Below are 17,151 nucleotides of genomic sequence, written 5' to 3'. Positions count from 1 at the left end.
CGTCGTTTTGCATCGAAATATGCGGTTTTCTGTAAGAATTTTGATGATTTCGTGCAGAATTCTGCTGTTCTCTTGCAATTCAGCCGTTGAATCTTGGTAAAAAGTCATGATTTTGTAGATTTCGTGCGCTTCTTTGCGAATTCAAGATAGAAAACAACGAAAATCAGCGAGAAATCGTCGTTTTGGGTTCATTTGAATTGATGGGTTTGGAAGTTCAAGATATTTGGCGATCAATGATGGAATTTGCCCAATGGTGTTTATACCAGTAGATAAATTTATACATTTTCCTGCACGATAAGTTAGAAATAGTCTCCTGTTGTCAGTCACAACTTGTAGTCTTAATTTCACAAATTGCTTTATTATTTCGACCCATTCCCTTTTGGTTATGGAAAATTCCCGTTTAACCTTAGTTTTTGTTTCAGGAATAGAAAACAAAATTATGTCATCTTTAAAGATAACATCACCAATCATCATCTTACAAATTTCTTCTCCGCGGCAGGCTCCATAAATCCCCATAATCAAAATCGTCTAAAATATAAATGGTAAATTTTTGAATGTAAATTTCTGAATAAAGACAAACCACTTACTTTCATCAAAAAATATTCTTTGCTTGGGGCCTCTGTCAAAAATTTTGTAATATGTTCTCTTTCAAGTATTTGTGACTTTTTTGGAATGTGATGTTCCGTTTTCCTTTTAAGAAGGGCAAGCAATTTTGGATGTTTCGAGATATCTATATCCTTCTTAATTTCAATTCAAGCAAGATCGTATCATCCTATAAATTGGCCACAATGTTTATTTAGTAGAACCTATTTTTTCAAAATAGGCCACCAAGACGTTTTCAGAGTAATTTTTGATCTTTTTATCTTCGCACCATTTGACAAACTGAAAAAACGTACTCTCATATCTGGGGCGATATTTTGTCGGCAATAAATTGTTTATTGCAGCAGTTGCCGCACTTTTCTCTTCGGGTGGTGTACACTCGAATTCAAGCTCTTCTTCCAAAGACATGGTACAAATCAATACAAATCTTTATTTTTAATTTTTTGCTTGATAGAATTGACGACTGTCAACTGGAAAAGCAATTACCGACTTCAGCAACTTGATTTTTTATACCAACAAATGCGAACTAGATATGTTGGCGAAAATTTGTTACAAACTTCGTGCAAAAAATGTTAAACAAGAGACGTGCGGGAATAAATTTGCCTGATTCGTGCGACATTCCTTCACTCCTGCGCGGGGCGCACTCGTGTTGAAAGAGTCTCACTTATCTGCAAAAATTGTATTCTCGCACTAATCATGTAAAATACTATTTTGTGACGGTTACTATTTGAGACTTACATTTTGTATGGCACTTGCACGATCTTAACTTTGAAACCCTTTGAATTTGAAACGAAAATTTTACACAGTAAATGTCATCAATGACAACTACATGCATAGCCATCCATGTTTATAGTTCAATTTGCGTTCACTAATTGTCCGTCGTGGAACTGAAATTAACGTTTGGAGAAAAAGTAGTTTTGTTATTTGGCAGAAAAGTGGTTTTGCTGTCTCGCAATTTTGCATACGCTCGGTTACGCTACGCTTCGCCTCGCTACTGCAATTTAATTGCTCGACAAAAAGTACCACTTTTCTGCCGTATAACAAAATTTACTATTTTTGGGCATATCTTTACACTTCGTCCCTTATGCTTCTAAGAAAAATTAGATTATCTGGACCTAGTAATAATTAGTAATAATAATAATTCCGCCTAGTAATAGAAACTTTCAATAAAAATTTACAATGTTTTTACAAAAAAAGTTAATAAGTTATTAGGAATCATGACTAACAAAGATATATTAAAATTAACTCAAATTCAGCAACTTCTATGGACTATTTAACCTTAAAAAACTGTTTTATTGTATACCATTTCATGAGATGTTACAATACCCGAATTTCCTTTTGTAGTATCCCCATATAATATACTTACGTTTATCATCAATTTGAATAAGTTTGGATAGGTTTAGTAAAAAAATTACCTCGAAATGTAGACTTATAAGGAGTTGGTTCTTATAGAAACCTAAAATCGTTTGTTTTTCATCTGATGGGGATTATTTTTCTCTGCCTTAAAGAAGATGTAAAGAGTAATACAAATCATTATTTAACTCAGTTTTCACAAAAATTGGAGATAGACCTTTATTCTTCTGAGGTACCAAAATTGTTGACAGATGTCAATAATAAATAATAAAGGAGTTTTTTATTTATGTAACAGTTGAACTGATTAAGTACTTAACTCAAAATAAATGAATTTGTTAGGCAATTATACTGGTGTGAGATATTGAATGTAAAAGTGTTCTTCAAGGACAACACGTTTGCGTCATAATCCTTGGTCATGCGTACTAATGGTAGTGGTGAAAGCGTTGGGTAAGAGTAGACTAAGAGTAAACAGATTTTGTGGTAACTAAGCAAGTCAATTTAATTTTCAAAATAATTTTCAGCAATATGTCTTCTCTTGAGGATGGCAATAAACTGGTTCCCCTGTTGCTTATCCTCAATTGGAATTTCATTGTTGGGTGCATTAATATTTGCCGCAATTTCACGTTCGCCTGGAAGAGGTAAACCTCTCCGAACCATGGATGATCGTTCCAGCTTTCTCCGGAGAGTATCTCAGCACACGTTCTGAGTTAAGGCATAGAAAATTTAGCACACCAATACATCTTTCGACAAAGAACGTCCGCGTTGATGTGCCATATTAAAGCGTGCTTCAGGGCCGTTTTCGGGAGCGTTTCTAAATGGGGTTAAGTAAATACGGCAAAAGAGGATAGCCAGAGTCGCTTACAAAAGTAGGAGTAATTTTCAGATTGATCACGTTATTATTAACTAGCCAGTAGCCGAGATGTTCACTCGCCTCTTCTATGGTCTCCATTTAACCGAACATTAACTTGGCTGTTCCGAAAAATAAAGGCGTCATGTGAAGTTCCGCCATACTGGGCATTTATTCTTAAAATGTTGTAGTTCAAATCACAGATCTAAGGAATAAGGTAATTTATCAAAAGAAATAAAAGAAGAAAAACAATTACAAGTTGCACGTTTTTTGGAGTGAAAACCCTTTCTAATCAGATATTGGTGTTCACGTTCACGTGTAATGGCAATGTGCGTCTCATCCACAAAACCAATGGCACCAGGAATACCAAACTACCTCATAACACTACAACATGAAATATTAGTGATAAATTTAATATGGTTCACAGTAATACCTTTCTTTTGTGCGTTGGTAGTTTCTTGCATCTAAGGTAATGTCCAAGAGCTTGGACAAACACGTCAGCGGTTTCGGTTGCAGTGTCCCACTTCAAATTCAAATTTCAAACTTTTTGCGCCACAACGACAGCAGGAATGTTTGTGTTAAGAGGTTGGTGGACTTGGGAGTTCACCGCCGCCACAGCGGAGGAGGCGGGCGACGCCGGAGGCATTCATTCATTCTTGGTACGACTTCGGAACTACCCAAAGTCCCTAAATCTATAGGTCTGAGCGAGTTGCCAAGTATGGGTGGGTGCCGATACGGGGGGCGAGAGGGAATGTGACGTCATAACGGTTCGTGTCATTTAATTCGACAGGGTTCCTACAGAGAGCAGTGGCGCATTTGTATGATTGGTCCTCTACCCAAAAAAAAAAAATTTCAGTCTCTTTTTGGGTCTTATACCTGCTCATTATCATCGTATTTACCTCCTATTTGAAGAAAAACACATCACAAATATCCCAGGATCTTAAGACACTCAGTCCTGGGACACAAATAATTCAATGACAAAAACTTCATTCATTGAAAGATCGGAAGTTGTATTGTCAAAAAGTTTTGTGTTCCTCACCATTTCCTGGCAGAAATTGCTATATGGCAGACCATTTCAAAATGTGTGAAATCTTGAGGTTTTCTTGGTGTTCCCCACGTGGTTGTGGAAGAAAATGGTGAGGTAAGACCAAACTTTTCTGACAGCGCAGCTTCCGATCTTACATTTGAAAGCATTTTGATACTGATTAGCCAAGTGCGAATTACTATTCTCATTAGAGGCACTTGGGTCAAGCAGCGATTGGAGACACCACTTGTGCTCGTCATGAAACCTTAAAAAAAGCTTGTTTGGTCGAATTAGTTTATGACTGAATTGAGTGTCAAAAGTGAAAATACATTCACGCAAAAATACACCGGTGTACTGCAATTTACTTGCTGAGCAATGTATTCAATCTTCGCGCCAAAAGGCGAACCGTTTTGACGTCATCAACATGGAAACGCGATTAGTGGACTCGCTAAGACCTATAGATATAGGGACTTTGGGAACTACCAAGGTGTTATGTTTTATCGAGTGCGTTTTGCCAAATTTTTCAAATTTTTTAATTTTAATTCCTATTTTGTTTTAATTTTTTATTTTTGTGTTTTGTTAAGAATTGGTAGTTTGCCAAAATCTTTTAAACAATTTTCTTTTAACTCATTAACTTTAACGGGAGTGTTGTGAATATTTTAGAGCTTCTTGTAGAGGCGCTGGTGTGTGGTCACCTTTTTGGTCTGTAATCATTTTTGTCATTTGTTGTCGTAATAAGGAAGTCACTCCAGATTCATGTAAAGTAGCTAGTTTCTGGACAATTCTAAAGTAACGCGTTTTTTTCGGTGACGTAAACGTCTGGATTCAACCAGTGTTCGCTCGCCGTCCTATAAGCCACGTGAATAAGTAGTTTAGATTCGTGGAAACCCGATAGTTTTGGGAACTGGAATTTTATTCGATTCTGTTCAAGGAATTTATACTGGTGAGTTCGAAGAATTGAAAAATAGAATAGGATTTTAGAGAAATTGTGAAATTTATCAAATTAACTGGGAATGTCTTTTTGGATCACTCTGTGTCATTCGTGAGCAACAACGAGTACATTTTTCCTAAAGTCCACGACATTGTATTTTATTGAAACTGAAACTGAAAATTTATATGTTCATGTATTTTATGTATGTCCCTTGTTTTCTTAGCTGCTCTGTACTTGTCCGAACCCAATTCTTCTTTCTAGATTTTCTTCGTCACAAAAGACTCAACATAACAAACAGCCTCTCGCGTTAATGTTAGTATGTTCTTTTTAGAGTGTGATCAATTCAAAATTAAACTTTGATTTTTGACTTTCGAAAACCCTCCAGTGCTGGAAGCTTGTTACGTGGGACTCGCGGGGTAGTCAGGGTTCACCTAACTAGCGGGTCTTCTGCGGGTGAGATGTTGGTTACTCTTAATCTGGCCATAATTTGTTAGTACTCTCGATAAGACACCGCCTGTACTATGCTTGCGGAATAGAAAAGATTGTCTTCGGGTCTTCTGAAAACATAATCTCGCCCTGTTTCTGTGTATCGCCTTTGAAAATAATTAACTTTTATTATTGATGTGTATTGAAAAATTGTTTGTACATGTCTACTTGGTAAATTGTGTGTTGTCATTCATTGTTGTTTCGTTTAAATAATTTTTGTAGTTTGATCACACTCACAACAGAGCGAATGGGAGATTTTTTTAGTTCTTTTGATGTAATTCACTTTCCGTTAATTTGTTTATTGCATTTTTGTACCGAAACGTTTCTTTGTAAAGTGACTTCCTTTGACATTAAAAATTATTAAATATTGTAACATGATCAAGTCTGTTCAAATTCTTGTAATTCTTGAAATGTTTAGAATGAACAATTAGCTGTAAAATTTAAATCAAAACCACTCAAACTTCTAAAATCTGAATAAAACAAGTTAAACTACATCTTGTCTGGTGTATTTTTATTTCTTTGTGTTGGTACGCTCTTCCCAAAAGACGATGCACTGCTTTGTATCTACGAACTTCCGCCTTCACAACACAACATAGGTCCTAGCCGTTTCAGACGATCACGATTTTCGGCCATTTTATTTATTTTAAAGTTCGCGGTTCTCGAGTTTTGTCGTAACTTTGGTAAGAATGAGTAATTTTTTTGCGCAAAGTGTCAATTTTAAATAATGTGATTTAAGTACTTTATTCTTTCCTCTTTACAAAAAACACTTAACTACTACTCTAATAAGTACTGTACGGAGGATTTCCATACTTTGCATAAAAGCCATCCCAGAACTGCATGGTGTCGCTTTCTGGACCAGCAGCGGGTACCAAATGCTGTCCAATATCCAAGTAATTCAATACGTCACTAATTGGCGGCCAAATTACATCTTGCAAAGCTCTCTGTTTTCTTGGTGTCGGATTGCTAAACACAAAAATTAACCCAACATTCTCAATCGTACTGACTTACCCATTTTTGATAAAGTTAGTCCACATAGCCACCATTCTTGTGCGAACAACGAGGTCGTGCTCTGTGAGTGGATCATGTCTAGAAACCCAGTAGTAACCTAATTCTTCACTGTGGGTAACGCCTGAAAAAAAAGAATGTTAGTTGATATTTTTAATAAAGGACTGTACCTTCTGTTGTTCTATTGTGGATTCCCCACAGTCCTCCTTCGTACGAAAATCTGTAGAGATACACAGGTACATGTTTTGACAATTGGCGAGCGAATTCCCGAATGGATCGAACGAACTGGTCATCACTAAGAAACTAAGAAAGAATTACTAGTTTTTATCAAAGAAAAAATCCTTACTCTCATCAAATTCTTGTTCGACATGCTAACGGGAAGCCATCCAAAGTAGAAGTTTTTCAGTTCTTTTGCGGCGGCTGAAGTCTTACCACTTGCTATGTTCATGTCAGGAGACAACAGTTTCTCCGGATAAAGATCGAACTGGACTAGAAACAGTCGGAACGCCACTACAAGAAACCGGTGGATTAGGTACTTTAAAAATATTACTGGTTATTTTTACATTCAAAGTTGTATGTCCCTTCCAGAGAGTTAAATCCGATGAGAACAGGTACTTTGTTAAACTGTCCGCTTGTGAGTAGTTTGTGACTCTGTCCAGTAAAGAACGCGCCGGGGTGATCAGGCTCCACTACAGGGCCAATGGCGAAACCTTCACGAGGGTTGTTAGCAAGATACGCCTGTTAAACCACAAGATGGAGATCACAGTGTCAGTACCACGTGATACTTACACTGGTAATGGTAGAAGATGCTTTGGTTTGCAAGTAGGTGGAGTTGAGTCCTCGAAGACCTTCAATAATAGAACTAGAACTAGAGCTGTCGATCTCTAAATCCGTCGCCACTTGTTTAACAATCTCGGGAACTCTGCGGCTATACGCCCACAAACTTAGGGAAACTCCAGATTGTAGAATGGCCCGCTGGAAAAGACCTAAGGACAGTGTTAAACCAAAGAGAAACAAAAAAAAACCTGCAGACTGTGGAGACTGGATATGGTAAGCAACTGAGGCTGATCCTGCGCTCTGGCCTGCAAGAGTGACTTCATTGGGGTTCCCGCAGAACTGTTTGATATTGTCTTTGACCCATTTCAAAGCGAGAAGTTGGTCTTTGAGGCCATTGTTACCAGGTACTACCTCATCACCAGTGCTTAAGAAACCCAACAATCCCAAACGGTAATTCAGAGTTACCACTACGACGTTTTGTTCCAGGAGGTAGTCCGGGCCGTACTGTTCATAGGTCGAATCGCCGCCTTCGAAACCGCCACCGTAAATCCAAACCATTGTCGGAAGAAGCGAACAGGATTCGGAAGGTTTCTATGGTAAAAACTTTGTCACAGACATAATTAGGTGGGAGATCTCACCGTGGGAGTGTAGATATTAATGAAAAGACAATCTTCTGAGCCAAGAACTGGTTCTGATCCTTGGATGCAATGGGCTTTATCTTCGGTGGCATCCAAAATATGTCCCCAGTTTTGGGCTGGTTGTGGAGCCTCAAATCGCAGTTTCCCTACTGGAGGTTCAGCATAAGGAATTCCTCTAAAGGAGTAATATGGCTTATTCAGTTCCAAAGTTATGGCTTCTTTTCCCTGGACTGCCCCGTTTCGAGTTTGAACCACCAAGTTGTTCTGAAACAGAAAATTTAAATGCTCTTTTTAAATGACCAAGAAAAGTAAAGCTTACTACAGCGCCGCTGTGGACCAATGCAAGAGCCACAGAGCTCAGAATGAGTTTTAGGAGTACCATAATGAACACTGGTAGTCTACTGCTTTTCTAATTACAAAAATTATGTTTATATAGAAAGTTTAGATCAGTAGATTTATAACTAATTTATTGAATACCAATAAATGATAAGATTTTTGGAACTGTTTTCGCGCTCATAAAAAAGATTCTTCTATTATGTCGATAATTTATTGGTGCTAAATGTCAATATGGAATTGCTGTTGTATTTTTCAATAAATTTTTATAAAAATTGACGATTTTGAAATATTTGATGACGTCTTTAAACGAGCTGAATCACGATGAATAATAATTTTATCTAATCTAATAACAAATAACATGTCGGTTAGGAGTGTTAACCTACTAACTCCACTTTTGGTCATTTTTGAATTTTTCGTTTATTTCAATTCTAGATGACGTTGTGGCCAACTGCAAAAAACAATTACTCAATATTTGACTCTAAAGTGTGAAATGTTGATGATACGGAAACCTGCTAACGCCAGAGTTTGCGGTTGAAACCGAATTGCTGCTATATCCAGTAACAAGTTTGTGTCCACGTGGATATTTTTGAGACTTTAAAAAATGTTTTTTTTCAAAACGGTTAATAATTAAATTTGTTTTTAAAAATTAGCTTAAAGAGAAGTCCACTTACTATAATATAAAGATTTACCAGGACATACTGAGAAATTCTTTTACGTGTTTAAATCAATTGTTTTAGGGTGGCTGTAGCAGTTTGTTCATATAATATTTATTTACATAAGAGTCACGAAAATGTATTATTACTGTCGTGGACTTTAAAGCCTCATTTCCATGGTTCGTTCTAGAGAGAACAGAATTTGATTTACGATGGAATTTGAGTTATTGCACCATATTTTGCGGTTAGAAAATTTACAAATCCTATTGCACCCTTGGTTTACAATCCTCTGTTCTGATTCGGGCGGACAAGCTGGTTGAAACGCCGAACCACCACACGGCCTGCTACATTTGATAATAATAATTCTTTTAATTTGAACACTAATTTTTTGTCATAATGTTAAAATGGTAAATAACACATATAAATGTGGATTAATTTTAATAAAGATGGCGATAAATGTAGATAAACCTACTTACTTCCTGCATTGAAATTTACAGAATCATTGTATGAAAACAGGTGGGAATTAATGCTGGTAGGTACGTTTCTTATCTCTGTGAGTGGATTTACCCTTTTGAAATAACCAACAGGTCTGCATTTTTGTGGATTTGATCAGTTATTACCTGAGGATTTGAATTTTTAATTTAGTTCTATGAATTGAATTTTCTGGATTTTAATGAAAGTTAAGATACCAGTCATATCTACGTAATAAGTAGCTTGAAGTAAAAATAAAATGAAATAAATTCATGAACATTCTGTACTGGTTCAAATGAACGAACCATCTTGTCTATTCGGCGGACATTTCAACACAGAACCAAGACAGAATCGATTCGGCGGACATTTCAACACAGAACCAAGACAGAACGCACCGGATAGTTCAACAGAAAACGCACAGAATTATTGAAATTAACCACTCCTTTGGAGACAACTTTGCAAATTAACAATGCATTTCAGAATTTTTGTGTACTTAATCACGTTAAGTAGGAATAAATAAAATCTGACTGGATTTAAATTGACGATTCCTGACATTATTTTACTGGTGGAAAAGTTATTTTAACATTAAATTCTGGGCGTTCTGTGTTGAAATGTCGGCCGAACCGATGTCTAACAGACAAGATAGTTCCTTCAATTGAATCAGTAAACTTTGTATTGTAGGTTAGATTCAATTCATAGTACGGTTAGCAGCAAATGTATTGAGCTCATGGGCGGAATGGGTCCTAACGAGGTGCGGTAAACTCTCAGCGGGTGGTGTCCGTAATCGGCACCCTCATAAATCAAATTGGGATTCTCTTGGAGGATTCGGAACATAAAACACTTTGTCTTTATTTTATTTATTCTCCATCGTGAACACATTGCGTTCTTGTAACTACTAGTAACAATAACTCTCTTTTCTAATTTCTACCGTCTTAAATATTAAGTAACCCCAACTTAATCTAACCTCTTTATTGGCGTGTCAACGTTTGACTTTTGGACTCGCTGAGTACCCTACACCTCCCCCACAAATGCAAAAAATAAACTTTTACAATTTTTTTTCACTCGTATTATTCTTTAATTTAGATTTTATGAACTTTACATTCTTATCATCTATTTTAATAATCACATTAGGAGATAATCTTGCTTCTTATCTTATAATCTTGTTTACATTTTTTATCGTATTCTACTATTTACCTTAGAATCTAACAAGTGTTTTCTAGCTTCCTGGCAAGCTATTTGTATTCTATATTTTAGTTCTATTGGGTAACCGCTAAAGTTATAAACAGGATCCAAATTTTGAACTATATTTAGAAGTATCCGACACGTCTTTCCGAAAACAAGTTCGAATGGCGTGTATAGTAAACCCAGTTGACATATACCTAGTAAACATTTTATGGCTTAAGTCAAACCACCCTTAGAAATAAAACTAGGTGTTGTAAGCTGCAGCCGACAAATGTCTAGGTAGAGGATTAACCGATGGTTGAATAGGCGTGCGTCTATTTTTATGGTTCCCAACCGCAAGTATTAGACTGCCCGGTCCTCTCATAATGTGGCCATAAAATTTACTAGGTGTATGTCAACTGGGTTTACTTTATTTCGTTGCACTGTAGTGTTATAGGTGAAGCACCAAAATGGTACCCATTCACTCCACTCGTCACTATTGTTTACGCACTGTATCCTTAAATAACTATTTAGAGTCTTATGAGTAAAGTCAATTTTTTATTAAAAAACCATCAACACCGCACTCTCTCACCACTTTACAACCGGCAACCTCGTTGATGGTGACTTTTTGGTGATAAAATCAAATAGGTTAGCTGCCTAATTGACAATTTGATTACACAAAACAGCCTTTCAGGCTGTGCCGAGTCTTTTCACTATTAAATCATTTGATTTGCAATCCAACAGGCTGTAAATGAAACGTTTTTAACGGAAACACTCTCTAATTTTCAGAAATGTCAAAAATTTGACAACTATTTTCTCACCAAAAATCTCCCAGGCAACGTTGCCGGTTGTAATGCAGGGGAAAATTGCGGTGTTGGTGGTTTTTTAAAAAAAAAACGGACTTTATTATCAAGTGCACCTACTGTTCCATGGTGATATGAGGTCGAATTTAACTTTTATCTTTAGCAATTTACAGATTTCGACAAAAGAGCTTGACATGAATTCAGTGCCTTAATCTGACACAATCTCTGATGGGATGCCGTATCTAAAATAATAAAATTTTCGACAAATGCTTTAGCAACGGTTACACTTTCTTTATTTGGAAGTAGGTAAGCTTCTGACTTCACATTGTAAAGTCAAAATATATCGATTATTATGTACGTCATTTTCAATAGGTCCAAGAATGTCTAAAAAAAGTTTTTGAAAAGCTGTTGTAATTGTTAATGGTTCTGTGTTTTGTTTTAAGTGTTTAAATCTTTGACATGCATCTCATTTTTTCACAAATAGTTCTATGTCTTTTCGTAAGCTTGACCAATAGAAATATTTCTTTACATTGTTATACATACGATTATTTCCTTCATGTCCCCCTGTAGGTAGCAGGTGAAAATCGTTTAGAATGATTTGTCTTAATTCCAAGTCTGTTACTGACAACATCATTTATCACTCTTATCTTTAAATTCATGTTTTTACTTTAAATGGATCTTTATAATATCATTTAATGTTTGCACGCATTTTCCATTTTTTAAAATAACTAATTCCGGAACATTATATTTCATAACAACATTCTTTAAATCTCTCAACGTTGCGTCTAGGGCAAACGTTGACCGAGTATCTTCTTTTATATAAATTGCAAGTGTGTGAAGGTCGCATAGTAAATTGTTTAATTTGAAATCGTAAGCTTTATTTTTTATAATTGTATCGTATTCATTTTTATAAATAGGTCTAAGTTTATAAACTTTTGAAGGTCGTTGAATTAATTCTACTACTCTAGGGTGATCAAGCCTGTCTTGTAAAACTTAAAGAACTTCTTCCCTTTTTCTCTCATTGCTTATAATCTCTTACTTTTTGGGCTCGTTTCATTACGTTCATTGAAGAACACACGTTGTTTTCTAAATCTTTTAAATTTTTGAGTTGATTTCGATTCTAGATAAAGCGTCTGCTGTCACGTTTTCTTTTCCTTTAATGTATTTAACAATAAAATTATATTCTTTGAAAATTAAATGAAATTTGGTTAGACGACTAGATGGATTGGTCATGCCGAATAAATACAGGCTGTCCCAGAACTCACGACTCAGAGAAAAAAGACTTATGAAGGCAACAATTCTGAACCAAAATTTCGAAACAAAAATTTTTTAGCTCAAAAATAATTGAGTTAAGACAAAAAAATGCTAGCCAATTCCGGAGCTGAACAGAATTTGAAAATCGGTAACTATGGACACATACTATCGTCCATTGGCTAGACTCTCGTTGCCTAGGAAATAGGAACTGCTTTTTACTCCACATCTAGAATAAACTTTCGGGATTGGTTGTTAATTTTTTATCCTCTCTCGAATACTATTAAAATTAATCAATTTTTGATTTGACATTTTTTATCTGTATTGCTGTCGGCAACCTGCCTTGCTCTGTAGGTCATGAGTTCTGGGACACCCTGTATACTAAGAGTCGATGATCTGTATGAACTATGAATTTTCTGCAGTATAAATATAATTTCTTTTTCAATTGTGCTGTATCGTTTTTCTGCAAGAGTTCTACTTGCAAAGGACACTGGCTTATTATTACCATTACAAAGTACTGCTCGTAGGGTCAAATTTGATGCATCTGTTTTCATTATAAAAGTATTGTTTTCCGAAAAATTTCGATACTGTAGTATTGGTTGTTTACATAAAGCCTCTTTTAACGTTTGAAATGAATTTTAACATTCTTTATTCTATTCGAAAGTTACGTTTTTCTTGCTCAACCTTGTCAAAGGTAATGCGATTTCAGCAAAATTTTTAATGAATCGCCTGTAATAATTTACGAATGCTACTAATCTTTTGGTTTCGTTAGAAATTCGTGGGATTGGATAATCCTTAATGCATGAAATTTTTGATGGATCAGGTGAAACACCATTGGCTGAAATTATATTACTCAGATATAATTTTTTTTTTGTAAAAAATCATACTTATGCGGATTCAGTTTTAAATTAACTTTTCGCAATCTTTCCAATACTTTGATTAAATTTTTATTGTGGTTTGTAAGATTGTTTCCGAAAACTATTAGATCGTCCAAATGAACAAAACAACTCTCATAATTTAAACCTGTCATAGCAATTGTCATGGCACGAGAAAAACTCGATGGTGAAATTTTTAAACCCATTGGCAGTCTGTTCATTTGATAATGTCTCCGATCAGTGGTGAACGCAGTGCATGGTCGTGAAGTTGGCTCTAACTCCACCTGATAAAATCCTTGAGATCGATCTGAATGACTGATGTAGATTGCACTTGGTAAAGAATCTAAAATTTCTGTAATATTTGGAAGTGGAAATTTGTCGTCTTCAATAACTGAATTTAATCGTCTGTAATCAATTACAATTTGCCATTTTTTCTCACCAAGGTGATCTAACTTTTTTGAACAAAGAAAATTTATTGGATCAATTCTTGGTGTTGTTGACAAATTATCAAAATTACAATTTATTTCCCAAGCACCAAATTTTTTGACAAAAAATGCTGACGCGCGTTTCGATAGCAATGCTATCATCATCAGAGCGATGATTAAATTAAAAACTAACAAATAATTCGTCCTTATATACTAAAAGCTTGTCGACGCGCACCCTTTTGCGCAGGTAGAAGGGAGTAGAGAGAGGAGGAGGGGATGGGGCCGTTGTCGGAGTTCATTATTACATTTTTGTTCCTAAATATTTCTAGACTTTCATAAATGTCTAGAAATTTACAATTATTTACATTTTTAATTAAACGAAGACAACTTTCATCAATGTGGTGGTCATTGTCAAAAACATGTTGGGCAACGCTTGATTTTTCAAACCTTCCAAATTTAAGATGAGCTTGATGCTCTTTGAACCTTTTCAAAATTGACCTTCTTGTTTTGCCCAATATATTTCTGATCACAATCTACATTTAATTTCATAAATCCCCGACTTTTCTGTTGTTCCTACTCGGTCTTTAGGATTACCTAGAAGACTTTGGAGGCTTGGACCCGAAATAAAAACTACTTTGAGATCCAAACCCTGGAAAATTCTTTCCAGTCCTTTTGTCACTGAAGGTGAGTTAAGGGATGGTGATAAAAGAAGTCTTCTCAGGTGTTTTCTGAAAAGTAGAACATTCATTGACCAATTTCTTAAATCTAAATTTTTTAACTATTTTATCGACAATGTGGGGATCGAAACCGTTACACCTGGTAGCATCTTTAATTACCGAGTAGGAACAACAGAAAGTCGGGGATTTGGAATTGGAAAAATTACACTGAGTCAAGCCCCTGTGTCCAAAAGAAATTTTAAGTTTTTGTTTCCATATTGTAATGTAATAAAATTTAGACCATCTAAATTCAAAATTATTGGGTTTTGAAGAATGTTTTCGGTTTTATTGCCTGAATTTTCGAAAAAACATGTTTTGCGATTTTTTTCTTGGTGTTCTGTGTGGACCGATTGGGATTGAGTATGATTTTGATTGTCTTCAGAATTATTACTCATGCAAAAGTCTGGTCCGCTATTTCCTCTGTTTACTCTTTGTGCTTGAAAATTTGACTGATGTGAATTGTTTCCACGTCAGCAAAAATTATTTTGATAAGCTTGATTGTTTTGTCCCGAATTATATCTATAGTTAATATTAGGGTAATAGTTTGAGAATTTTGTCCTGCATTATGTCTGTAGTTATTTTCGTCGTTTCTTTTTGTATTTTTGTTATATTGAAAGTTATTTCTATAATGACTACGGTTTCCTCTTTGACTGTAAGAATTACCTCGTTCTTTATTATTAAAATGAAGTAAATTGCTTTCCTGGTATGACAAATTTTCATCTAAAGCTCCACGTATGGCGTCGTTTAAATTTAAGTAGTTTCGCGCTTTGATTATCGTGCTTAAGGCTATGTCCTACCTCGGCCGAAGTGCATAAGAAATAGCGCAAAACGCCATTACTTTTTACGGCCGCAAATTAAGAGTTGGAGTTTTGATTTTTTTTGTACGTGTAGACAATATCGAAATGTACACGGGAAACTCTGTGATTTTCAAAAATTCTTTATAGATTTATTTAAAAAAAATAAAAACTGAAAAAACGCCATGTCGTTTTACGGGCACAGTTTTAGGAATTTTAGCTTGAACTACGACTTGATAGATAGAGAATTGTTTTCTACACCCGGGAAACTCCTTGATTTTTTTCAATTATGAATAGTTATTTTAGAAAAAAATAAAATGTAATGTAAAAATGGTCCCCAATTTTCTAAAAGTCGGCAACCAACACTTCAAAATACAAATGATTTACAACCCCTCACAGCAGGGGTCTCTAATCCTAATGACGGTTCGAGGACTACGGCTCGACCGAGTCGGGATTGACCATTGGAATCCCAACCAGATACCTACTCACTACCGAGAGCTGAAGATCATGAATCCCATAACATTTTAATTTCATTCTTATCAAGATTATTATTACTAAATTTTCTTGCCAGGCTAAAGCTCGCCCAATTACCAACGAACGAAAATTCTAATTATCAAATAAAATACACTCAATTAAAAAAATAATAAATTTGCAACTCTATTCACTGACTGCATAAACGTTTTGTACAAAATGGAGTTTTGAAATGATAAAATTTGAATTTCATTTAATTGGCCACTTTTCTTACAAAAGTACTCCGCACAATTTTCGTGATTGCCAAAAATGTGTTGTGGGCCATTCAAAATATCTTTCTTTAAATTAGCTATCTTCTCTTGTAGTGGACAATCTTCATTTTTTCTAAATTTAATTGCGCAAACCACAGAGGTTCGAAACTTCAAAAAATTTCGTAAATTTGTGACCGTCCGCGGTGTTTTGGCAATTTCCCTAATCTTATTGCAATAATTACGCAAAATATGATTCCGACATTCAATTTTTTCTATAAAATATGCCGGACCATACAGCTTCCGTATTCTATTTTTTTTTTAAACACTGCTGTCGCTATCGCCAATTATTCTTTTACATATATCTTAAATTGTGCTGCTTTAACGACTTTTCAAACCCTTATAAAATTATGGCAGTTTCATTATTCGACTTCTTACCCTTCTTATAAAGATAAACAAAGCTCCCCTCTTTTTTTTTTTAAATTACCTAGTTAACTCCTTCGGATTGGCACATTTCTAAGAAGTAAAATTCTGGTTTGCTAATGTTATTTGCAATCAGTGTTTACAAATATTTAATACTTTTAAAATAAAAATTTCTGAAAGAAAATATCTTATCTTTCGTATAATTGAGATGCACTCTTGTTTTGAGACGTCAAATTTTGAGTTATCTATTGGATCTCAAAATCTATCCTTTGGATTTCAAAAATATGTACCTAAATAGTAATTCAGTAATCGCAATGCTTTTTCCAAATGTTAGCTTTGATCTTTATTGATTTATCAACTATAAATTCCAACTCAAATACAGGTGTCCCTGAACTCGCGCCCCTGAGAGAAAGGGCTTATGGAGGCAACAATTCTGAACCAAAATTTTGAAACCATAATTTTTTAACTCAAAAAATAACCGAGATTAGACAAAAAATCTGTAGCCAATTCCGAACCTGAACAGAATTTGAATCATCCATTGGTCAGTTAAACATTAGACTCTCGTTGCCTAGGAAATTGGGATGGCCATTTACTCCACTTCTCGAATAAGCTTTCGGGATTGGTTGTTAACTTTTTATCAGTTCTCGAATACTATTAAACTTAGTCAATTTTTGTTTTGAAATTTACCATCTGTATTGTTGTCGGCACCCTCCCTTGCTCTCTGGGGCGCGAGTTCTGGGACACTCTGTATAAGATACATTTCAATTTTCGAGATGCAAAAATAGTAAGGTAGTAAGGCTAAGTATTTTTTTTGATCCAAGATTTTTATTGTTTGTTAGTTTGTTGCAAATTAATCAAAGCGA

The 17,151-nt window shown here is 35.2% G+C and overlaps 1 protein-coding gene across 1 annotated transcript; it reads right to left on the bottom strand.

Annotated features, from left to right (window-relative positions):
- Nucleotides 1–6,020: 6,020 nt before the first annotated feature.
- On the bottom strand, nucleotides 6,021–8,043 carry LOC148180144 (esterase FE4-like). Its single transcript, XM_088049910.1, has 9 exons — nucleotides 7,981–8,043; nucleotides 7,662–7,946; nucleotides 7,272–7,614; nucleotides 7,036–7,232; nucleotides 6,810–6,984; nucleotides 6,593–6,756; nucleotides 6,417–6,549; nucleotides 6,250–6,370; nucleotides 6,021–6,204 (listed from the first exon to the last, which is right to left on the bottom strand). Exons 1-9 carry the CDS (start codon nucleotides 8,041–8,043, stop codon nucleotides 6,021–6,023), a joined length of 1,665 nt encoding a protein of 554 aa, XP_087906036.1.
- Nucleotides 8,044–17,151: the final 9,108 nt, after the last annotated feature.

This window comes from Gnatocerus cornutus, chromosome 1 (assembly GCF_029298725.1).
Source record: "Gnatocerus cornutus isolate USDA-ARS CGAHR chromosome 1, icGnaCorn1.1, whole genome shotgun sequence".
In the NCBI taxonomy this organism is placed as follows: domain Eukaryota; kingdom Metazoa; phylum Arthropoda; class Insecta; order Coleoptera; family Tenebrionidae; genus Gnatocerus; species Gnatocerus cornutus.
Note: the sequence above shows the minus strand (reverse complement) of the source record. Positions and strands in the feature narration are given on the sequence as shown.

Bases quoted from the DNA above. Each gene is read 5' to 3' on its own strand.
- LOC148180144 (XM_088049910.1), bottom strand. From the start codon at position 8,043: ATGGTACTCCTAAAACTCATTCTGAGCTCTGTGGCTCTTGCATTGGTC. The intron at 7,233-7,271 runs GTTTTTTTTTGT...CACTGTCCTTAG, and splicing joins CCAGTCTCCACAGTCTGCAG to GTCTTTTCCAGCGGGCCATT. The intron at 6,985-7,035 runs GTAAGTATCACG...GTGGTTTAACAG, and splicing joins CATCTTCTACCATTACCAGT to GCGTATCTTGCTAACAACCC.